The sequence below is a fragment of the Eleutherodactylus coqui genome, chromosome 1 (genome assembly GCF_035609145.1).
Source record: "Eleutherodactylus coqui strain aEleCoq1 chromosome 1, aEleCoq1.hap1, whole genome shotgun sequence".
In the NCBI taxonomy this organism is placed as follows: Eukaryota; Metazoa; Chordata; class Amphibia; order Anura; family Eleutherodactylidae; genus Eleutherodactylus; species Eleutherodactylus coqui.
In genome coordinates this window covers 483,795,241-483,820,979 of record NC_089837.1, presented here as the reverse complement: position 1 = coordinate 483,820,979, position 25,739 = coordinate 483,795,241, and the positions used below count along the sequence as shown (strand labels likewise).

The window sequence follows — 25,739 nt, the reverse complement described above, 5'->3', positions numbered from 1 at the left end:
TCTTCAAGTGTTTCGTGAAGACAACTCTTATCACTATGCCCTATTAGATTGTTTGGACACCATAGACAGGCGTAGGATTTACCCGTTCTTATACAGGGTATAGTCAAAAAGCCGGAATCAGTGCTATGTCTCAATACTGGTGTCCTATATCGAAATAACAATAGTGTACTGGAATAGGAAAGCATGAATGCATTGCATAATGGCATGGAGCACGGGCAATGGAACACGTATTTCAATTTTGTATTGTGGGCCCTGTAAAGATAGAGAGTAAAACCCGAATGCAAAGTTGAAGAGTAGTACACAAGAGACATGGAAAGTGAATTTCTGCTTCTCAAGTCCCTTGGTACCGCTGCTATCACTGCAGTAAGGAAAGCGTACGGCATGGACAGCCATTCATCTGAATGGCCATCATTCTGAATGGCTCCCCGCTGCAATATAACCTATTTGCAAAGTGGGACCTGCATTGATCAACTGTTTGTCTCAGCAGCCGTGCCCTGAATGGGGTTGTCTTTGGTAAAAAAAAAACAAAAAAACTTTTAAGGGTTCATTCACAAATAGTGGAAATGCTGTGAATTCGTTGCAGAATTTCTGTAGTGGATCCACAGCAAAACCGCAGATTGGAACTGCAGTACAGCAGAACATCTGCAGCTTTTTCTTTCTTCCACATGTGAACAGGATTTGCTTAAATCCCATTCACTATAATTATATATATTTCCACAACATGAGAACGTTTCTTTACGCTGCATTCACAAAAAAGACAACCTCCATCCATATGCTCTAGTATGCCATATGGGCATCAAAGAGAATGTTTCCTTGATCAGGTACTCCTCTAGTATAAGCCATTAATAAAAGAACATTAAGTAAACATTATGATGAAAGTCATGGACTGAGGGCATTAAGCATTGTCCTTGGAACATAAGTGGACGGCTGCAACTTTCTATCACTTTGACATACAATGATGCAGTAATCTATTCGTCGGTGTAAAGCAGGTTTTTACTAGCAAGTTCCTGAATTCATAAGTGATACTTTTTTTCTTAGCAGGCAACAGCTCCTGGAACAGAGTCTGTGAGCTGTGAGTACTGGTATTGGGGGTATAGGGAAAACAGTGTTACAAGTACTATAGATCATCATTAGAGATGAGCGAGTATACTCGCTAAGGCACATTACTCGAGCGAGTAGTGCCTTAGCCGAGTATCTCCCCGCTCGTCTCTAAAGATTCGGGGGCCGGCGTGGGTGACAGGTGAGTTGCGGCGGGGAGCGGGCGGGAGAGAGGGAGAGAGAGATCTCCCCTCCGTTCCTCCCCGCTCTCCCCCGCCGGCCCCCAAATCTTTAGAGACGAGCGGGGAGATACTCTGCTAAGGCACTACTCGTTCGAGTAATGTGCCTTAGTGAGTATACTCGCTCATCTCTAATCACCATGCATATTTCAGTATATTATTGTTCCTTCCACCTAGATGATGTCAGTGTAATAATTCAAATTTTCTCTTTTTTCCCCTTTTTTTCATGTCTTACGTGTGTTTTCAGCACCAGTAACTCAACCAGCTTCAACGGTGAGTAATAACTTTCCTTGATTTTTATTTTTAAACACAATTAGTTATGGGGCTGAAAGGTGAGGAAACGGGGATTCAGGGAGGCAGCTCTCATACTCACCCGGTTCCTCGGTTCAGTGTTGTGTCCCCGTGAAGTTAGCACGTGCCAGCGGCTTGACTCTTTCTGCACGCACATCTCTCATTTATCTCTATGGGAGGTGAGTGTGGAGAAAGAGTCATGCTGCTGGCGCGCACTGACTTCGCGGAGACACAGCACTGGAACAGTTGAGTATGAAAGATACCTCGCCGTATTCCCCATTCCTTCACCTTTTGAGCCCTATAAGCTAGCCTATGGGGCTCCGGACGATGGCTGTCATATACATACTAGATATCCACTATTTGTGTTAATTGCTATTTTAGGAAAAAACTCAATTTATAGTTGTTTTTTTTATTTTAAAAGATTTTGCACAATTTTTTCTTATTTATTTGCTTTTTTCTTTTAATAAATGTGACTTTTGGAAATAAAGAAGACTTTTTGTAATTGGTTTTCATTAAAGATTTCTAGTTCTTTGGTTCCTATGCTTGCATTATTTTCCAATGCACTATAGACTGAAATCTTAGCGAATTCTGTCAGTCAGAGTAAACTGACTGACACCTCCCTTAGCCTGCTTCCCTGTTGGGAAAGCACAATCACTGCCTTTCCACTGAGCTATTAAAGAGGGCTGTATGATTGTGACGGTGAATGGCGGAGGAGATCTGGAGGATAGAGAGTGGAGAAAGCTACTAATATAGAGGGCTGTAATTCACTCCAAGTGAATTTTCTACTCTTATCAGTAGTGAGGGGAAACGAACAGCATCTCCTCAGAAAGAGGATCAGAGATAGCTGTGTATTTTAGAGGGGGTGTAGTTATGCTACACAGACATGGAAAGAGAGCTGAGCTTGTGTGCATTGATGAGAAGGACTAGTTGATTAGTGCTGAGAACGCTCCTGAGCCAGAAACTTGAATGCAGGAGAGTTTTGTAGCTCAAGTATGAGGCTTTCTAAATGCATGAGAAGGAAAAGTCAATGCAAAAACAGATCAGTGCATCATTTTATTTTTCTGCAGCGACTTGATAAAACACGTGATATAGTAGTAATCACACAGTGATATCAAAAATTATCCTTGCGCTACTTTAGTATATAAAAGTGGAATTTTGCAAGAACTTACTTCACTGGGGGGGGGGGGGTGTTGGACGCCAGCCCCCCAATTTAGGTCAGCCAAGAAAGATAGTAGAGGGTAATCACTATCCAAATATTTATTTGACAATACAAGCAGTATATAACAAAGACAGTCCTTGTAAAGCAACACGTTATGTGTGTATCGATCTTTCATGCACAAAGGGTTCCATAGCATTTAATGTTTCTGTACATTTTGAGTTTCCAGGATTCTAAACCACATGTCAGGGTAAAGTTAGAATTATTTGTAATTAGTCTGTGGAGTTACTTTTTGTGTAATTAGACACATGTTGTATATGAAGTACATATGTTTCACATATGTCCTGAAGATGTGAGGTATGTACTGTTTACAGCAATGTTTTCTGCGTCTTTTTGCACTGTGTATTTACAGACAGAGAAAACCACTACGGAAGAGAGCTCACCCTCTCAAGACATTCCAGTAAAGGTTCTCTACCTCAGTATCAATTTTTCTTTGCATTAATTTTCCATAGCTACGAAATATAAATCCCCATGCATGTAGCAGAGTCACATGTTCTTGGTAGGGCAAGTCTAATCCTTCCTTCCAATCACTTTATTAGTTTTGATGGTGTAAGGTACTTTTTTGGCATCATTACACTGTAATTTATTTTTGCCGTGGACAATTAAAACGAACCCTCTGGGCTTGAAGAATCAGAGATAGCTGAACCGCTTCTCTGACTACCTGATGCACGCTGTGCTTTGGTATGAATTGGTAGTCTAAGACACTACATACTGATATGACTGGCCAGCACCGTTCAGGTGGACAGCACTGGTTAATCAATTCAGGTGTATTGTCTAATGATGCACACTAATAGACAGAGCTCATCGGGTAGTCAGAGAAGCTGGTGCGCCCATCTTTCTTTATTTGGGCCTAGAAGGTCGCTTTGAAGGTTATATGTTTTTATGATTAAGAAGAATTTCTTTTCACATTATAGGAAAGTGAACCAGTCTTAACTAGGGAGTAGGGACAGATATGCCTATTCGACGCATATAGGTTCTACTAGCTGATATACTCGGCTTCGCCCAAGTTAATTTGGTACTGATGTTTATCTCGTGTTCACACGGAAAATCTTATGAAGTAGTCGTTACTTTAGAGATACAGAGGAAAAAAATATGTTCACCATTTTGCATGGTTCTTTGCGTTACCCAGGAAACACCACGTGGAGGTAACCAAGCGACGTTTCCTTTATATAAAATGACATCGGGAAGTGAGAGAATTAGATTACGTACTTAAAATTTGGACGCTAATTCTTTTGCGCTTAGAATTGAATAATCGAGTTGGGATCCATTAACTTTTCCTATTTATGACATAATCAATGCTCGTGCCAAATTTCAAGTTTCTATGACACCGGGAAGTGAGAGAATTAGATTACGTACATAAAATTTGGACGCTAATTCTTTTGCACTTAGAATTGAATAATCGAGTTGGGACCCAATAGCTTTTACTATTTATGACATAATCAATGCCCGTGCTAAATTTCAAGTTTCTATGCCACCGGGAAGTGAGAGAATTAGATTCCGTATGTAAAACTTGGACGCTAATTCTTTTGCACTTAGAATTAAATAACCCAGCTGGGACCCATTAACTTTTCCTATTTATGACATAATCAATTCTCGTGCCAAATTTCAAGTTTCTATGACATCAGGAAGTGAGAGAATTAGATTACGTACGTAAAATTTGGACGCTAATTCTTTAGCGCTTAGAATTGAATAATCTAGTTGAAACCCATTAGGTTTTCCTATTTATGACATAATAATCAATGCTTGTGCCAAATTTTAAGTGAGAGAATTAGATTCCGTACGTAAAATTTGGATGCTAATTCTTTAGCGCTTGGAATTGAATCATCGTGTTAGGACCCATTAGCTTTTCCTATTTATGACATAATCAATGCTCGTGCTAAATTTCATGTTTCTATGACATTAGAAAGTGAGAGAATTAGATTACGTGCTTAAAATTTGGATGCTAATTCTTTTGCGCTTAGAATTGAATCATCGTGTTAGGACCCATTAGCTTTTCCTATTTATGACATAATCAATGCTCGTGCTAAATTTCATGTTTCTATGACATTAGGAAGTGAGAGAATTAGATTACGTACGTAAAATTTGGACGCTAATTCTTTTGCGCTTAGAATTGAATCATCGTGTTAGGACCCATTAGCTTTTCCTATTTATGACATAATCAATGCTTGTGCCAAATTTCATGTTTCTACGACAGCGGAAAGTTGGAGAATTTGTGGCGAATCAGTCAGTCAGTCAGTTAATCAGTGAGTGAGTGAGTCAGTGAGGGCTTTCGTCTTTATATATATAGATTCTGGAACGCTGGTGTGTTTCAGAAAAAACATACTTAAAAGTTTGACTTGGAGCTGAGCTACAATAGACCTCCGAGTCAAAGAGGAGGGCCGCGCAGGCTCTACCCACTCGCGTCATCAAGACTGACAGTTCTTCTCCCTGGTTGTGTATATAGAGACTGATGTCAGTCTTGACAATACAGGGGAAAATAGCCAGGAGCAGCCCACCTCTTTGACTCGGAGCTCCATTCCAGCTGAGTTTCGAGTCAAACTTCCAAGTATATTTTTCCTGAAATGCAGCAGAATTTCAGAATAAAACATACATGGGCCGAATGGGCATGTCTATCTCGGGTTCATGCTGCCCCTTTTCTGGGCAGCATGAACCTGGTGACATGTTCTCCCTAAACATGTGCAACATGTTAGAAAATGTGGGGTATAATATGAAGTATGTGATTGTATTACCTTATACATATAACAGTGATAATTTATGCAAGTTCCTGTGAGCTAAAGGTTAAACTATGAAAGTTTGTAAGAAAGCATAAACATAAAGGTTGCTGTTTAGTCTTAAGAATTCCTCATTATTTTCAAGATCTCTGCTCTTAGTGAAGGGAAATATTACTGTATGTGCGGTTTGACGGAGATGGCAAAGCTTAATGTCTTGCAGATTTGTGGAACCAGTGAAAGTATGGAGCCGTTGGTTGTGATTGATAGGTCTGGCAGAGGTGTTGAGTGAAGTGTGGGAAAGATGATAAGTTCAGTCTTCTTTATGTTAAGCTTTAGGAAGCGGAAGGAGGAGGATGCGGCCAGCAAACACTCTTGGATTCTGGCTTGATGAGAGGTAACATCTGGGCCACAGTTGTAGATGTCAGTGTCATTTGCGTAAAGGTAGTGCTGAAAGTCATGGGAAGCTAAGAGCTGGCGAGGAGAGGACATGGTGTGCAAGTGGGAGACACACAAATGGGAAGATGGAACAATACCTCTACAGCGTCACCTATTGAAAGGCAGCATTCCTTCAAGTCAATGTCAGACTTTTTAACAAGCCTTGTAACAATGACTGGGAATTGACACTAAACATTCGGTCAGTGAGGTATGAGAAGATCCAGGGAAGGGCCAAGTTGGTGATGCCAATGGAGGAGAGAGTTTGTAATAGGAGGGAAAGGTCAACTGTGCGAAACGTAGAGGATAGGTCAAGCAGGAGGAGCATGCAGTAATGTTTTAAAGCTTTCGTGTTTAGCGGATCGTTAGCTACTTTGGTTAGGGCAGGTTCGGTGGAGTCATGGGGTTTGGAATCCAGATTGCCGTTGATCAAATACAAGTTGGAGGAGAGGTGGGAGGATATTTCAAGGTGGACGTGCCGTTTGAAGAATCAAAAGGGAGCAGCGATATGGGACTTAAGCTGGGCAGAGACTGATCTGGATTATGGCTTTCTCCAGCAGGTTTCGGGGTATTTTGTAGCTTCCAAATTGTATAGTGTGCACACATCATCGACCAGATCAGACACAAATGCTGGTCTAAACCGGGAGAGTCTCTGCAATGGGTAGAGGCTCAGGCTTTTTATTATACCACATGACACCTGCCCTTTAATGGGCGTGCAACAGATTACATCAGTAACATATAAGATTCTCATTTGTCGGATCATATAGAATCTCCCGCCTCTCTGCCCACCCTTCCTCAAGTCTTGATGTAGCGTGGACTTTGTCCTAGCTGAAGGCATTTCTGTGTGCGTGTCAACTCATTGTTTAACTAACTTCAGTATGGGGGGGTGGAAGAGGGCTAGGAAAACACTCAGTATTGGACAAGTATACATATAACACTATGACCTTTAACTCTTAGAGGCTGTTTGTGCAACTTATGTACCAAGCTAACATTACACCACACATCTTTCACCATCCCATTGTCTAGCAAATACCATGATGAGGTTGTGTGGCCATTACCCTCCACTAAGTTAAAAGTCATTACAATAGCATAATACATTTGGTTTATACAAATCAATAGACATTTTATACTAACTAATCATCATGTCTATCACAATCCCCCCTTAAAATGTCTATCCTCTAACTCTCCATCTAATTTCCACAGTTCTCTGCGCATGAGCCTATAATCGGAGCGCGTTGAAGGTTCGTTTTATGGTCTTCAAGGGGGTGTAGGACTTGTCCACTCCTTCTGGGGATGCATCCAGCGAACTCATTGTGGGAGTAGCTTTTCCAGCATCAGTTTCACAGGTCTCTCTGACACAGGGGATAACACAGCAGACTAGAGCAGAAAAGGTAATCATCAGTTCACATACAACAGCGACGCCCGTCTGTGCCAGGATCCTTTACCACCCGCTCATCCATGGCGAGTGCTGGTCCCAAAAGTTAGCTCTTTTTAGTTAGTGCGGTCAGCTTCTTAATGGCAACTGCGTCTTTACCTGCGGGTCACGTGTCGTCTGGGATGTAGGTACAACAAGTTTCCCCTATCATTTTACAGACACTCCCCTTTTTAGCTGAAGTCATATCTAAGGCCATTCTATTTTGAAAAGTCATAGTCGGGGTAGGTCCTATTGGTCGACTAGTCCCTATAAGGTGTCTCTAGTATAATTTATAAACCACTGCTAATTATAATAAACATAATAATCCAGTCAACGCTTATTTACCATAATCATCAGGAAAATGGACTCGAATCTAGTTTTAACTTGGTCTCTATTTTTTTAAAACTCGTCAGGTACCCCCCTTGGCTATCCTATGACGTCAATGTACACGTGTAGATCAAAACTACCACCAGAGGTCTCTCTTCTCGCTCTAGTATAATGTTACATTACTAGTAGTGTGCACAGGTACGCATGGCCTGGGACTCCCTAATCTTCACCCACACCAATGTCCCTCCTGGAGATAGTCCGGATGGTGAACACGTCCAGGCCACCTGCACTGACCCTACACTACCTAGTGACAAGACTGGAAGGAACCGCCGTACCTATGCGGAAAACAAAGATAGACCAACATGACAGGATAACCACAAAACACAGACTGAGTTGGATCGAGATAAATTAACTATTGGGGGTAACCTCATTATCCTCAATGCTGTCTGACAGGATGTGGAGGAGCATAAGGGTTTTACTAAGGCACACTCCCCTGTCCAATTACCCTCCAGGCGGGTCCTCTACCTCATGTCTCCACAAAGCCAGCAAACGTCTTCTAAGGACTGGACCTGATTCTGCATCCATTCCCCTCCTATCGTACCGTAGGAGGAGCAATACCCGTTGGTGAGTTCCCCAAAAATCTCCCTCCACCCTGCCTATTTGCCTGGCAGGTGTAGATTCCAGGGTAGTCAGTAATACTCTCTCCGGTGCAAAACACTTAAATAGTTATAGAGTATTCCTTCTTCCACTTCTCACGGACGGTGTAATTAGCGGAAATGTTCGTGAAGAGACTAATAAACCACTCTTCAGCATCTACAGGGAGATTTAGGGGGACCATCCCCGAGTGTGGTCGGGCACTACCGCACACGCAACAGTTAGACTTGTTGCACCTGTTAGCATTGTACCTCATCAACCCCAACCAGAGATTCTGGTCAGAGTAGCCAGTCGCTACTGTCAAGGTGTCCTCAAAGGTAGGGTCGGCTATGATCATCATGTTCGTCAAGGTCTTTATTTTACGGCGGCGGGGGTTAATTATGGGCACGGGACTAAGTGAAGGCTTCCATTCGGGTGCATCTACAATACCCCTTATTTTAAACTTCCCTAAGGGATCTGTCCTCCCGTACCGGTATGTCCCCAGACTGTAAGTCCCCCCCGTTCCCCGGGCATGGTTAGTGTAACAACCGCATTAAAGCCAAGCAACATACTAAGTTCAGCCTTCCAATACCTGCTGTCCTTATTATTCTCAAGGAGGGTTATACGACTAATTAGGGATTTCCCGCTCTTATCTTTCTTATTTAAGGCACTTCGCGGTTTATAGGACTAGTCTATTCCTGTGTTACATCCCACTAATCCCCAATAACGGCAGTCTTCTCCCCAGACGTTATCAGTGGCGCAAACATATTGTATTCCCCGGGTATATAAATCATATAACCAGCTGGACTGAGCTAAATCTGGCCTGCGGTGGGATCTTGCGCCTAGACACGGGACCACAGTACAATAGTCGAAGGAATATGCGGCTACTTGAGCATTGAACGAGTTATACCAGAAGGTAACCATACCCTCATATTCTTCCGACTAAGGATTCCAGTTGCCACCCTCCTCTCTCACTAGCCCTAACCAGAGTAATGTCTTTGGCACAACTAAGACTGGTCTCCCGGATCTGAAGCTTTCTTACAGTATGAAGCATGGATCCATGTAAGTCTTTCTGCTAGTTTCACAGCTGTGGCAGTAGTCGGAAGCACCTGGTAGGGGCCATCAAATCGGGGCTCAAGAGGGTGCTTCCTGAGGAACTTCTTGACGCACACCCAATCCCCAGGCTGCAAGATATGTGTCCCAGTGTCTGCCTCTGAGGCTAGAAGAGAACACCTGTGCATAGGCTTTGGTTAGTTCTTTAACAACGGAAATCACATACTCAGTCAACACATCAGATTGTAATTGTAACTACTGAGGATAGTAATGACCTAGCCTTGGGGCTAGCCCAAACAATCTCGTAGGGAGATAATGTATGATCCCCCCTGGGTTCATATCTAACACTGTATAAGGCTATTGGATAACAGTCTTTCCAAAGTGGCGTCATTTTTAAGTATCTTACTTTTTAGCGTGCCACTACGTCTCTCCACCTTTCCACTACTCTAAAAATGGTAGAGTATGTAAAAGGCCTGGGATACACCCAGAGCAGACATGACATGTTACATTTACCTGCGAAGTTTGTACCTCTGTCTGACTCTGAATCACTTCTGGTACCCCATATTCACAGTTTACCTCGTTCATGAGCTTCTTTGCGGTTACCTACTTGTTTGCCTTGGTAACAGGGTCAGCCTCCAACCTGCAAAGACATCAACAACAACAAGCACGTATTCATACTTCCCAACAAGTGGGAGCTGAATGTAGTCAATTTGCAATCCCTGAAATGGGTAGAGTGGTCCCGGCAAGTGTGATGTGGCAAATTTACTTCTGCCCTGACTCACCTATGGCATAGATCATGCTAAACTGGACAAATGATGCAGCAGCTACAGAGAACCCAGAAGTCGCCCATCCTCTTTCAAGCGTCGTCATTGCTGCTTTACTAGGTGGGTCTTTCCGTCCATCAGCTGGGCCATCATGGGATACAGGAACTGTGGTAGGCAAGTGCTGTTGACTGTTCACCATACGCTGTCCTGTTTCTGCTGCTCCCATATTAGTTCATTTATTCTTTCCTTCCTTGCTGGCTTGTAACTGTAAAAGTCTTTAGCATATCAAAGTCCAAATTTTGTCAATGTCCAAAGTTTTTACCACTGACTCATGCCGTCAGTATCTTTTCTTCTTTCTTCCACGGCTTGAGGGCCGCTGCCTTTGCTATGCTGTCAGCGAGGGTGTCGTCTCTCGCCTCTCCAGTGTAGGAATCGGTGCGAACTCTCAACTTTGTCAGGTAGAAGTAGGGCCTCCATGCGACTCTGTACCACTGCACCATTCTCAATTGGTTGTCCTGCTAAGGTAAAAACTGTCTGGCCTTCCATATTGGGCCGTAATCATGAGCTATGCCAAATGCATACCAGGAGTCAGTGTAAAGGATTGCCGTCTTACCTCTCGCCACTCTACTCGCCTCAGTGAGGGCCTTCAATTCCGCTTCTTGTGCTGAGACATGCGGAGGCAGAGCTTCTGCTTCTAGGACATCTTGTTGTGTGACCACTGCATATCCGATGTGGAGTCATCAATCCTCACCCTGGTACCATCTGCAAAAAGCTCAACATATGCATTATCAACAGAGGTTCCGGTAACTGTTTGCATACCTGCAGTTTCTTACTGTATTAGTACTAAATAATCGTGCTGATGTTCTATTTCACATGGCTCGGAATCTTGTTATCTTATTCCATTTATTTATTTATTTTTTTTGTAAACCCAATAGCTGATCTACAACACCTAGATCATCTATGACCCAGATCACCTATGCCTCCCCCCTTTTGAACCGGAATACTCAATGGAAAAAAGAGTAATTGCGTTCAAACTAGTACAAGTTGAAAAAGGAAACCAAGAGGCACAAAAACAAGCACTTTGTAGGTCAAGGTGACATTGTATGCAGCGAAGTCTGAGCGAAAATATCCTTTAGATTTTTTTTTTTTTCTTCAGGTCGCAGTTAGCATTTTTTTAACACAAGGGGGCGCAACACAAGTAAAATTTTATGTCACCCAGTGTAATAGTATTTCAGGGAATGTCCAGCGTTTAACGTTCACTCTCCTGTCGGAATATAATTATAGCTTCAGTGTAGACTGACACTGGAATATACAAAAGACTTAAGGAAAAACTAAAGAATACGGATGAATTAACATCCTACTCTGGGCAATTCAGTCCCTCTTTCTTCACATAAAAAGTAAAATTACTTCATCAAATTGCATGAAAAAGTTTGCTGGGTGACTATAGGGAAATTATTCCATCTGTAGGAGCCTTCCATAACATCATCTGTCTGAGCATCCATTGGAGAAGCGGGCAGTGGAAAACAGAGCCCCTGGGAACATGAGAGAGCGTCCCCTGTCATGTATTCCTGGCCTCTGTCCCCCATGCATCAACTCCAATCTTCCATACAGTATAAACCAGCTTAGTCATCTACTATGTCCCAAGCTGCATCTTCACAAAGGTTTGTTTCCCTGAACTTATCACACATCCAAAGTGGCCACATCTTGGAGTGTAACAAAGTCTGGTCAAACAAAACCTTACTTCAGACAATCATGAGGTTAGCACTGGATACAGTGGCATTGGGGAATATAGGCCTCCCAAGTGCAGCAAAATGGCCGCCAGAGGCAGAAAGGGGCGGGGCTACAAATCTCCCAGGTGAGGCAAAATGTCCGCTGGAGGAGGAAGGGGCGGGGCCAGGTCCTGTCCCGGATGGGGAGGGACCGGAAGTAACATCACACACCCTGAAAGTGAGCACATGGGGGGGGGAAGTAACTTCAGGGTGGGGGCAGGGCTCACCACATTTACTGCAGAGTCACACTATGTGGGGTTTTAAACATTGCAAGTGCGGCCGCCATTACAGGGAGGGGCTGTAGTCAACACAAAGGCATTACATTGTTCATAAGCAATACACATCCCCCACTACACGCTTTCCCCTCTTGAATCTCTTTCCTACGTTATACCTCCTCCTAGCAAAAACTAGCTAAAACACCTTTCTTTCTGCTTATCTGTCCATAACCTGACATTTCTTTCTGCAACTTTTCCTGGTCCTTTCCCATTGTTCAGTAAACTCTGCTCCCTCCCCTTCAGCAACCAAATCACAAGCTCTATGGCCTTTGTCCTTGCTCACTTTGCTCCCCATTCTCTAAACAACCTGCGTCTATGCCTAACCTTCTCAATCTGCTCAACTCTATTCTACCTACCCAGTCTATCCTAACCGAAGTTTCTGGACACAATAGTGTTCCCTTTTGTAAAATCTGCTTTCTTCAAATCCTTCCAATATAACTTCTCTTTCCCACTCAGATCATAATGCACATTAATTCTACAAAACACAAGACAAAGGGAACAGAAGGGTTAATTGGGAAATGCTTTCAGTGGCTTAAAGGGGTTGTCCGGCCATAAACATTAGGTCTCATTACTTCTGTTTGCCCAATACAATGCACTTTGTAATATACATTGTGCATTGTAAATTAGGCAAACAGAAGTTATTTACTTACCTTTTGGGATGCCCCCCCCTGTGTTGCTCCTCGGTTGCCATGGGTTCCGACAAGTCTCTTGTCCTCTTCTTGTCGGGACGACGGGGACACGCTTCTCCAGCACAGCTCTGCGCATGTGCAGAAGAACTTCAGCCGCTGGGAAGCTCAGTTCTGCCTGCAGGGGAGGCGTGGCTGCTGGCTCTTCATCTCCAAGGTAAGAATGAGTGGAGGGGCAGGCTCTCGCGGGGGGGGGGGGGGGGTGGAGAGGGAGAGATGGATGGATGTGTGCAAGGGGGGGGGGTGCAGTGATGTGTGTGTGTGTTAGTGGTGTCTGGAGACCCGGCTGTCAGAAGTCCCGGGGGAAGGGGGGGGTGTGGAGAGGGAGAGATGGATGGATGGATGTGTGCAAGGGGGGGGGGTGCAGTGATGTGTGTGTGTGTGTTAGTGGTGTCTGGAGACCCGGCTGTCAGAAGTCCCGGGGGAAGGGGGGGTGGAGAGGGAGAGATGGATGGATGGATAGATGGATGTGTGCAAGGGGGGGGGGGTGCAGTGATGTGTGTGTGTGCTAGTGGTGTCTGGAGACCCGGCTGTCAGAAGTCCCGGGGGAAGGGGGGGGTGGAGAGGGAGAGATGGATGGATGGATGTGTGCAAGGGGGGGGGTGCAGTTATGTGTGTGTGTGCAGGGACCCGGCTGACAGAAGTCGGGGGGGTGGGTCATTGTGAGGGGGGGTCGCTGTGGGAGGGGCACTATGAGGGCATGTGTGTAGGGAAATGTTTTGTTTTACTTTACTTTAGCAGGGTGGGGGGGCAGTAGGTAGCCTTGCAGTGGGGGGCTGCAGGAGAGTTCTCTCTCGGCTCTCCCCAGCCCCTCTCCATTCACTATACACTCATGCCAGGATTTTATCCTGAACCATGAGTGTATAAGTGTCTCCTGGCTACAACCCCTCTGAGTATAGTATGCAGCAGGGGGCGGGGCATGGGCGGGGAGAGACTGTAGAGCAGTTCAATAGAGGTGGGCGTGTCATGGGCGGGGCTAGGACGTGAGCTGAGGGAGGCCATGAAATCCTGCCTTTTCATGCCTCTTACTGCCATCGGGAGCGCGCACACAGAAGAGGGAGAGCGCAGAGCATTGTGGGAAGGCAGCACAGAGGCGCCATCTTTGAAAGCTGCAGTGAACATCAGATTCTAAGGTAAGAAACTGACATTGCAGCTGATCTGCCTGCCGGTTTGAGCCCCTGTATGCTGTGTGTTACTATCCTTACTGAAAGGGAAGCAGCAGCATTATAAAAATTTTTACCCTGTGTGGCCGGACAACCCCTTTAACCTCAGTCCACTCTCTTATCAGCAACCCTCCCCCAATAGTAAACACTGCACACAGTCTGGACAGGACATTTAGCTATACACAGAGACTGACGATTATTTTCAATGACCAAAACCTCAACAATATCCTGGAGACGTCGGCCGTCACAAAGCACGGCTATAATTCTCCGCGTATATACCTTTCCACATATGAGAACATAACACTCTCAATTATACAGGTAAATATGCATATCATAAATCTTCCTAACCTCACACTAGTTACCTAGGAGTAAGTGTCTCTCTCTGGCGTGTTCCCTCGGACTTAAACAGCCAAGTCCGCCCTTCTGACACATTAACCCTCACAGAATTTGTCTCTTGGACTTGTATACACAATCTTTAACCGTCTCAGACATAATATAACCAGCATACAAAATACCCCTTAGGCAGGTTAAAACGGTGCTTTTTTCCGAGTAGAAAGAACTATACTACCTGCCTTTCATTGATTTATCACTCTGGATCAGAAACAGGCAGATTAGCAGTCAGAAATCAGCTCACATCGGTAGATTTTACATAAAGCAATCTTACCGTGTTCTGTAGATTTTCGGGCCCCTGAGTTCTGCGTGCTATCTGCCGATCTCTGTATTTTTCCAGAATGAAAGAAATCAAAATCTCTACTCGGCTCACCCAGAGACGCCACTGATCTGGATTATGGTTTTCTCCAGCAGGTTTCGGGGTATTTTGTAGCTTCCAAATTGTATAGTGTGCACACATCATCGACCAGATCAGACACAAATGCTGGTCTAAACCGGGAGAGGCTCAGGCTTTTTATTATACCACATGACACCTGCCCTTTAATGGGCGTGCAACAGATTACATCAGTAACATATAAGATTCTCATTTGTCGGATCATATAGAACCTCCCGCCTCTCTGCCCACCCTTCCTCAAGTCTTGATGTAGCGTGGACTTTGTCCTAGCTGAAGGCATTTCTGTGTGCGTGTCAACTCATTGTTTAACTAACTTCAGTATGGGGGGGTGGAAGAGGGCTAGGAGAACACTCAGTATTGAATACAGGTATTACATATAATACTATGACCTTTAACTCTTAGAGGCTGTTTGTGCAACTTATGTACCAAGCTAACATTACACCACACATCTTTCACCATCCCATTGTCTAGCAAATACCATGATGAGATTGTGTGGCCATTACCCTCCACTAAGTTAAAAGTCATTACAATAGCATAATACATTTGGTTTATACAAATCAATAGACATTTTATACTAACTAATCATCATGTCTATCACAAGACAAAGGGGAATGGTTTTATAAGGATGGGTGTGATGGATGCATGTTTCAAGGATGAGTGGAAGTAGTCAGTGAGAGGTTGAAAAGGTGGGTTTAGGTCGGAATGAAGATGAGATGGGATGGAATTGGGGTCAAATGCACAGGTAGTGTGGTGCCATTAGGAGAGCAGGGTGGAGCTCTATTCGCATCTGCATTAGAATTTTCATTAGGATCCTCTGTTGTAGATTCTGCCACTTTTGACGCCCAAATAGCTCTGCATGCTGCATGTTTTTTTCTTTCAAAATAATGGACTCCTCGGCAACCTCGACGGACCGGTATAAGTCATTGGGGACTATTAAGTGTCACTGGTGTCCATCATGCAATGGATTTCCGTTTATAATAGAAACCATGCCGCAGATATGAACTGAGCCTTACCGAAGTCCATCAGCTGCATAAATCTCTAATTGTAGGTAAAGTCATTCTAGAGTCTAAACCTTTAACATCATAGATGATTGTCTAGACAGAATACTTCTGTAACAAATACCTGGTAATGTCGTTACACTAACAAGGGGCAGAGACCTTGAATGTGAGGAATTCAAACACTAAATATATAAAAAAGCTATGTAACTTTTAATTATTCAACTGTTAAACTATTTTTTTAAAGACTGTTCAAAACTTTCAAGGATGTTGTATCAATTTCATTACATAATTGATGTGCAGCACAAAGATTTGCCTGGGGTCACATAACACAGTTGTGCAATTTTTTTTTATTATATGTAACCTCAACAGCAAGATGTCGCATCTTCACAAAAAGAAAAATAAGAAGAGTGAAGAGGCACATATATATACATATACTAGCTGATATACCCGACTTCGCCCGAGTTAATTTGGTACTGGTGTTTATCTGGTGTTCACACGGAAAATCTTTTGAAGTCGTGGTTACTTTAGATATACCGAGGAAAAAAATATGTTCACCATTTTGCATAGTTCTTTGCGTTACCCAGGAGACACCATGGGAGGTAACCATGCGACGTTTCCTTTATATAAAATGAAATCAGGAAGTGAGAGAATTAGATTACGTACGTAAAATTTGGATGCTAATTCTTTTGCGCTTAGAATTGAATAATCGAGTTGGGACACATTAACTTTTCCTATTTATGACATAATCCATGCTCGTGCCAAATTTCAAATTTCTATGACATCGTGAAGTGAGAGAATTAGATTCTGTACGTAAAATTTGGATGCTAGTTCTTTTGCGCTAAAATTGAATAATCGAGTTGGGACCCATTAACTTTTCCTGTTTTGGAAATAATTTATGCTTGTGCCAAATTTCATGTTTTTACGACATCGGGAAGTAAGAGAATTAGATTCCATACGTAAAACTTTGATGCTAGTTTTTTTGCACTAGAATTGAATAATCGAGTTGGGACCCATTAGCTTTTCCTACTTATGACATAATCAATGCTCGTGCCAAATTTCATGTTTCTACGACATCGGGAAGTGAGAGAATTAGATTACGTACGTAAAATTTGGATGCTAATTCTTTTACGCTAGAATTGAATAATCAAGTTGGGACCCATTTACTTTTCCTAGTTTGGACATAATCTATGCTTGTGCCAAATTTTATGTTTCTACGACATTGGGAAGTTGGAGAATTAATGGCGAGTCAGTGAGTCAGTCAGTGACAGCTTTCGTCTTTATATATATAGATGTGTGTGTGTGGTTTCAAGCATACTACTGTTGCCCAGGCCTTGCCCCATCATCGCCCATTTTTAACCCTTTGAAATTCAATTTGGGATTCAGGGTTTCCTAGGGGGCTTTCTCTTTCTGCCAGTATACAATGGCGCCATCTGCTGGCTAGAGCCAGTACTGCGGTATGTGACAACAGAGCAGCCAGTAATATACAATAAGAATACCTTGCCGGACATCTTCTGACATCTGAGCTGTACAACCTTCAATCAGAATGTTTTCAGATGTCAGACGGTGGATTGGAAAGGGATAAAACTTGCCCTTCTCTGAATGATAGCATCAAGGGCTATGCTCTAACATAGAATGACACAGGGCACGCTAGTGACTAATGTATTTGTAAGCAATAAAAATATTTTCCCCATTTATTATTTGCTTCACAGAAGTCTCTATGGACTGAGCACAAAGCTCCAGATGGGCGCACCTACTACTACAACACCGAAACCAAGCAATCCACCTGGGAGAAGCCAGATGACCTAAAATCCAAAACCGAGGTGAGAGCTTTAGCTGGTGGTATATAAATAATGGACACACATAGCCTGAGTTAGGGCGAGCACCCACTGGCGTTTTTTAACCTGCGTTTTGCGTTTTGCGTTTTTCCTGCACAGGCATAGAGATAACATGTGTTCCTGTCCACTGGCGTTTTTTTTGCGTTGCGTTTGCGTTTTTAACATAGGAACATGTCAGTTGCATATGTGTCCTTATTTTTCTCCTAATGCACCCATGAAAGTCAATGGAAATTAACAGAAAAGCCGCAAAAACGCCGCGAAAAACGCAGCGAAAAACGCGCGGGAAAATCGCGGGAAACGCGGCGAAAACGCTGCGTTTTTTTCCCGCGGAAAACGCAAACGCCAGTGGGTGCTCGCCCTTAGAAGGCTTACGTCAGCATGATATATAACCAGACTTTAGGTACCTGCCGGGTGATGATCAGAAGGTTGTGCACAAAGAAAGAGGAAACAATATTTCAGACTAATCTGAGCCTTCTGGTTGTTTGAACGTATTGGAGAAGTTTCACTTTCGCCCACAGCAAGCCAGTGATGACGTCAATGACACTCGGGATGTTTGACCGAGCGTTCGTGTCTGTGATGTGGTTGGGAGAAATAACTGTTGGCTAGAAGGTATTTAAATACAAAATAACGTCCACCCCCCTCCCCATGCACCTTCCTTTTTTAAAAAATTTTTAAAAGATTTCTCCTCCCAACTTTCAAACTCTTATTTTCCCCCCGACATAGCTGTCTGAGGACTTGCTGTTCCCGGACAAATTGCATTTTTCAATCATACTATTTACCATACAATCTAATAGAAAACTTAAAAAAAAAGAAGTTACCGTAAATGGAGTGAAGGAAAACAAATGCAATTCCACCATCTTTGGCGGAGTCTTGTTCTTACTTCATATACTCTACAATAACAGTAACATAACTTTATTCTGTGGGTCAGTACAGTCACAGCGATACCAAATTTATTTAGTTTTTTTTTTTTTTTTGACTGGACTTTAAAACAATAAAATATCTTTAAAAAAAATTATACATTTTCAGTTACCATCTTCTGACTGCCACGGGCGTGTCCTAATAGGCAAAAATACACGGGGGGCCTAGGCTGCCCTGACCACTGAAAACTGAACAGCACTTCACAATCTCATCGCAGGAGGGACTTCCGAACTCCCATCACAGCACTTAAAGGGTTAACAACTGTGATCGGCATCAGCACTGGTAGTGGCTGTTGCCGATTTCTGCATTGTTTGAGCTGGAATCGTTTTCCGATTCCACTCCGTACAAACCCCGATGCTGGAGGGCATACATGTACACCAAAAAGCATCAAGGGGATAATATCTCCTTTCCCCATTGTGTACTGTGTCTGTAATCACGGTATCATTTGTGTGGTATAGACTTATCTGTTACTGCAAGAAATAAACATTAAAGGGATTTTCTCATTTTGGGAATCCCATTTTAATGTGTTCTAAATCGCAAAATAATGCATTTTTTTCTATAATGCTCCGTTCTCCAGATATCATAGTTATTGATTCCTGTGGTTGTATTCCTATATGGGTACAAAAAAAGCTCATGAGAGATGTGTAAACAAGTGAAGAGTAAGTACACCCTCAGGCTGGCAAACCTGGTGTGATCATTAACGTAAAGACCTCAACTAGAATCGCACTACAAGCCACCTAGCATGAGGATGTACAGTACTGAACATGGTGTAGAGTGGTGCTATACAAATAGCATGGTGATTAGAGATGAGCGAGCATACTCGCTAAGGGAAATTGCTCAAGCGAGCATTGCCCTTAGCGAGTACCTGCCCACTCGAGAGAAAAGGTTCGGCTGCCGGCGCGGGTGATAGGGGAGTTGCGGAAGTCAGCGGGGGGGGGGGGGGGAGAGAGAGGGAGAGAGAGATCTCCCCTCCGTTCCTCCCCGCTCTCCCCTGCCGCTCTCTGCCCGCCGCCGGCAGCTGAACCTTTTCTCTTGAGCGGGCAGGTACTCGCTAAGGGCAATGCTCACTCGAGCAATTGCCCTTAGCGAGTATGCTCGCTTATCACTAATGGTGATTATAGCCGACTTATAAGGTGGTCCTATTGTCTTCCTTTTGTTGTTGGTGAAAGTACAGAGTTCAGTCCGATCGTGTTGGAGCAGCACCTGTAGCACGTGTCGTATACTGTGTGGTCTGAGAAGGAAGAGTGAGAAAAGATTAGTTGGACACCATGGGCCATCAGACACTTATTTTATTGAACTTGGAGGTGGCCTGGACCCTCCTTATATTTACCCAGTCTGGTCTGTTTTGTCAATCCTCCCATGGCCAAGGGTCATTGGTACGCCTGCGTCCAGGTCACATTCTGCTATTCTGGAATTCCCACTTTCAAAAAATCCTAACCTTTTTATTTTCCAGTTGATCTACATGAGGATTTGTTGTTTGCGTGACAAGTTGTATTTTTCAATGGTACCATTTAGAGTACCATACTGACTTCAAAAATGTCTAAGTAGGGTGATCATCGGTACGATTACAGTGATATCAAATATATAGAGATTTTTATGTAGTACCATTTAACCCTTTCCAATCCAATTTGTATTCTGGTTTTCCTAGAGGGCTTACTCTTTTCCTGCCGTTAACAACGGCGCTATCTGCTGGCTAAAGCCAGTACTGCATGAGGTGACACGTTGGATAGACTCCGACAGCAGAGAGGCTGGCAATATACAGTAAGAGAACCCCGACAGATGTCTTCAAACATCGGAGCTGCACAGCCTTAAATCATAATGTCTTTAGATGTCAGACAGTGGATTTTTTCTTTTTTTTCCAGAATGCTTTTTACTGCCATATTTTGTCCCGCTTAACTTTTTCCTTCTGTGGCCTTAGTCAGACGGGCGATTTTTCGCGCAATTTGCGCATGCGCATGCGTCCGGCGATTTTATAAAACCATTGCTTTGCAATGGTATCGGACACATGAGCGCTTTTTATGCGCTCGTCCGATAAATTATAGAACAAAAAATCGCAGATCGCACCTATCTGCGATCTGCGATTTCTGTTCTCTTCTCTATATGCGCTCAATGGGGCCGGCGGCAGCAGCGCCGACCCCATTGAGAACATATAGAAGACAAATCATTCTTCTCTGCCACAGCTGTAACAGCTGTGGCAGAGAAGAACGATGTTTGCCCATTGAATTCAATGGAGCGGCAATACAGCCGCTCCATTGAAAGCGATGGGCTGCCGGCGTGCGCGGGGTGAATTGTCGGGAAGGGGTTAAATATATAAGCCCTTCCCTGCAATTCATCCTAAAATGTGTTAAAATAAAAAAAAATTGTATACTCACCTTTCCGCTGCAGCCGGAGTCCAGCCGCGGCCGCTGTCAGTTCTCCTGAACTGCTTCTCGGCACTATTCAGCCGGCGGGGCTTTAAAATCCCCGCCTGCTGAATGATCTGCCTCTGATTGGTCACAGCCCTGGCCAATCAGAGGCTGAAAACACTCACACACCCATTCATGAATTCATGAATGGGTGAGTGACTGCTGCCTCTCAGCGCTGAGCCAATCAGGGGCAGGTCTGACTCACATCCATTCATGAATTCATGAATGGGTGTGAGTGAGGCATGCCTCTGATTGGCTCAGCGCTGAGCCAATCAGGGGGCAGGTCTGACTCACACCCCCTTCACACCCACTGCAGGACGGCCACGCGGAGCTCCAGCTGCCGGGAGAAGGTGAGTATACAATTTTTTTTTATTTTAACACATTTTAGGATGGATTGCAGGGAAGGGCTTATATATTTAAGCCCTTACCGACAATTCATCCCGGGCTCGCCCGCAGCGCATTGCTTTCAATGGAGACGGCTGTATTGCCGCCTCCATTGAATGCAATGCGCTGGACAGCTCCGGCCCGTTTCTAATGAAACACGGCTAGGAGCAGATTTTCGGGCGATTTGCGGGCGACTTGCGCGCACCGGTCACGCGATTTGCGGATGCGCATCCGTCATGCGATCCGCAAATCGCGCGAAAAATCGCCCGTCTGACTAAGGCCTGTGGCTGTGTAGGGGATCATTTTTTGTGGGGCCACCTGTAGTTTGTATTAGTATCATTTTGGAAAACATACAACTTTTTGATAGCTTTTTATTCAATTTTTTTCTTAGAGACAGAGTGACCAAAATAAGCTCAGTTCTACTATTGTCGTAGATTTAATTTAAATTCTATTGTAGAATCAACATAAAAAGGACCAAGAAACCAACAAAAAGACAAGTGACAATAGAGGTAGATTTTGACAAAATGTCAAAAAGTGCAAAAAAAGAATAAAAAAGAGGAGGAAGGATGAGGGCCCTGTCAATGTTGCTGGGACCCTTATCTCTATTCACTAATCCTCTGAAGGTAAAGGCCCATTTACACGAGCAGATAATTGCTCAAAGATCGGTCAAGCGACAGTTTGAGTGACAGCTTTGAGCGATCATTTTGCATAAAGTATTAAGTAGCTACTCAGCTACTTAAATACCAATTAGGTGTGCAGATGAAGCCTTCCCTGAATGCAGTTAATAGCCCCAGGCTATTAGCTGCGCTCAGATCCTTTGTTGTCCACGGGGAAACAATGCTATCAGCACTCCCCCGTGGAGAACTAAGATAAAAGTGAGGGATGATTTTAAAGTGAGCTTGATTTTAACGATCAACTAAAATTGCCCGAAATGCGTGTGCCCCGCGGCCATTTACATGCACCGATTATCGCTAAAATGAACGCTGTTTACCGAATTTTTAGCGATGATCGTCCAGTGTAAATGGGCCTTAAGTGGCAGAGAGCTAATTAACATAAACAATAGTTCCCTATATGAAGTACAGCAGTGGAATGATAAACAGCCACTGCATGTCCATAGGACAAAAGCAGTCAGGTGAGTTATGCAGCTCTCTTGGTTATTGAATTTAGGTTCATGTATCATCTAGCTATTGTTAGGTTTGTTTTTGTCCAGCAGTAGCTTTCCAAAAAATACACCCGGCTGTGGAATGATAAATATCCACTGCCTGTAGTTGGGGCGGAAGCAATCAGATGGACTATGTAGCTCTCTTACATGTCATTCTCATTTCATGTATATATAGTTCTGTTTATTATATTGTTCAGGTTTGTTTATTAGGTTGTTCATTTATTATGACGTTCAGTTTTGTTTATTAGGTTGTTCAGCGTGTTTCGTCACGAGGACTCATCAGGAAACATAAATGGTGTTTAGACACAGAACTAATCCTATGAAACCAGTGTAAGCATGATGAAGATATAAGAAGCACTACAATATTAGTTTCGCCAAGATGGATATAGGACCCCTATATGTGGCTTCTTCAATTATTAGATGCCAAATAGCATATGTGATAGATTGCCTATGCTGCTCTGCCCTATCTTCAATAGTCTCGTCTGGGCTAGATCTATCAGCATAAACTAGCCATGATGCATATAGTGCCTGGCGGTGTAGCTAATTTCCTTTCCCCTATAGCCCCCATAGATATAAATAACAAAGGACGGCGAAGCGTATGCGATAGATTGCCTGTATAGATATAAATAGCAAAGGACGGCGAAGCGTATGTGATAGAATGCCTATGCTACTCCTTCCTATTTTCTATAGTCTCGGCTTGGTTGGATCTAGCTACATAAACTAGCTATAATGCGTCTAGCGCCTCAATGTGCAGCTAAATTCTTTCCTCCATAGCCCCATAGATAAAAATAACAAAGGATGGCGAAGCAGAGTCTCCAAGCCTGACTCTCAGGGCAATCCATCGCATACGCTTCGCCGTCCTTTGCTATTTATGCGATAGAATGCCTATGCTACTCCGTCCTATTTTTAATAGTCTCGGCTTGGTTGGACCTAGCTACATAAACTAGCTATGATGCGTCTAGCGCCTCAATCTGCAGCTAAATTCTTTCCTCCATAGCCCCATAGATAAAAATAACAAAGGACGACGAAGCAGAGTCTCCAAGCCTGACTCTCAGGGCAATCTATCTCATACGCTTCGCCGTCCTTTGCTATTTATATCTATACAGGCAATCTATCGGATACGCTTTGCCGTCCTTTGCTATTTATATCTATGGGGGCTATAGGGGAAAAGAAATTAGCTACACCGCAAGGCGCTGTATGCATCATGGCTAGTTTATGCAGCTAGATCTAGCCCAGACGAGACTATTGAAGATAGGACAGAGCAGCATAGGCAATCTATCACATATGCTATTTGGCATCTAATAATTGAAGAAGCCACATATAGGGGTCCTATATCCATCTTGGCGAAACTAATATTGTAGTGCTTCTTATATCTACATGCTAACACTGGTTTTATAGGATTAGTTCTGTGTCTAAACACCATTTATGTTTCCTGATGAGTCCTCGTGACGAAACACGCTGAACAACCTAATAAACAGACTGAACTATATAATAAACGAACAACCTAATAAACAAACCTGAACAATATAATAAACAGAACTATATATACACAAAATGATGGTTCCGCCCCAACTACAGGCAGTGGATATTTATCATTCCACAGCCATGTGTATTTTTTGGAAAGCTACTGTTGGACAAAAACAAACCTAACAAACCTAAATTTAATAAGCAAGAGCGCTGTATAACTCACCTGGTTGCTTTTGTCCTATGGACATGCATTGTCTGTTCGTCATTCCACTGCTGTGCTCCATATCGGGAACTATTGTCTATGTTAATTAGCTCTCTGCCACTTACCCTCAGAGGATTAGTGAATAGAAATAAGGGTCCCAGCAATATTGACAGGGCCCCCATCCTTCCTCCTCTTTTTTTATTCTTTTTTTTGCACTTTTTGACATTTTGTCAAAATCTGCCTCTATTGTCACTTGTCTTTTTGTTTGTTTTTGTGGTCCTTTTATGTTGATTCTATAATAGAATTTTAATTAAATCTACAATAAATGTTATATTTTAAGGGGTTCCACCCAGTGATTATGCTATATTCCCCTTTGGGATCTCTTCCGCATCAGTGACTTTTTTTTTCAGTCCTACTATTGTGGTTTTTTTTTTCTCTGATGGAGTTAATCATTGTGGGATCAATGTGACATTTTTAAAAAATGGACCTTTACGAATGTAGCAATACCATTTTCTTTTTCTGTTTTTTAGATGCTACGGCTGGGAAAGGAGTTTTGTAACATATTTTTGTTTTGTTTTTATAATAACTAGAAATTTCTTATTTGACCTATTTTCACTTTTTTTATTAGTCCTCATAGGGAACCTGATCCTGTGGTCGTTTGATCGCTTATACAGTATAATGCAATACTATAGTATTGCATTATACTGTATTTTAACAGGCTGCCTATAAAAGACATGCCAGAGGCACAACTGATAATGTTTCTGATCCCCTTCTCAAGACTCTCACTAGCAAAGCTAGACTCCTACTACACACTGATGAAGGGCAAATACCCTAAAACAGCTGTCTGTGCATAAAGTCTGGCTTTGCTTTTAATTTCCAGTCATAGGTACAAGGCTTGTATAAAGAGTCTTACTTCGATTTGATGGAATGCTGCCTTCCAATAGGTGGCGCTGCAGAGGTATTATTTCATCTCCCTTATTTACAAGCACAACTATAATAGACAAACAATCATAGCAGCCATGGGGAACTTCAGAAGGCCCCAAGCTGCCATGACACCTCAACGGCACTCTTGTGATCTTATCATGGCAGGGCTGCACGGGACACTGTAATCTCGATTGATGGGTACTTTTAAATGCCACTGTCAGAAGTGACAGCGGCATTTAAAGGCTAACAGACACAATCACAGTTGTCTCTGATCAGGGCTGTTGCCAGTCGGCTGTTAAAGACAGCTGATACCCACTATGTATGGAGCAGCTTGGGATCCCTAGCCCACTCTACATACAGAATATGCTTTGTATGGCTATAGACAACCTAACTGCAGGGGGTATGTGCAGTTAGGATGTATATCACTGTATGTGTGACTGGAAGGGGTTAGAGAAGTGTAAATATCTGTTTTGGCTTTATAGATTGTGATGTTTATTAGAGATGAGCGAGCATACTCGCTAAGGACAATTACTCGATCAAGCATTGTCCTTAGCGAGTATCTCCCCGCTCGGGAGAAAAGGTTCGGCTGCCGACGCGGGTGAGAGGTGAGTTGCGGCAGTGAGCAGAGGGGAGCGGGGGGGAGAGAGGG

General features: G+C 43.3%; 1 protein-coding gene across 5 annotated transcripts in view; it reads left to right on the top strand.

Moving 5' to 3' along the window:
- PRPF40B (pre-mRNA processing factor 40 homolog B) overlaps positions 1-25,739 on the top strand; it is a 97,361-nt gene that overhangs the window by 21,992 nt on the left and 49,630 nt on the right. For all 5 annotated transcript variants that reach the window (XM_066585914.1, XM_066585921.1, XM_066585909.1 and 2 more), the window contains exons 5-7: positions 1,039-1,072; positions 1,525-1,550; positions 17,503-17,613. In XM_066585914.1, the coding sequence (XP_066442011.1) occupies positions 1,039-1,072; positions 1,525-1,550; positions 17,503-17,613 (171 nt within the window). The remainder of the gene's footprint in view (positions 1-1,038; positions 1,073-1,524; positions 1,551-17,502; positions 17,614-25,739) is intronic.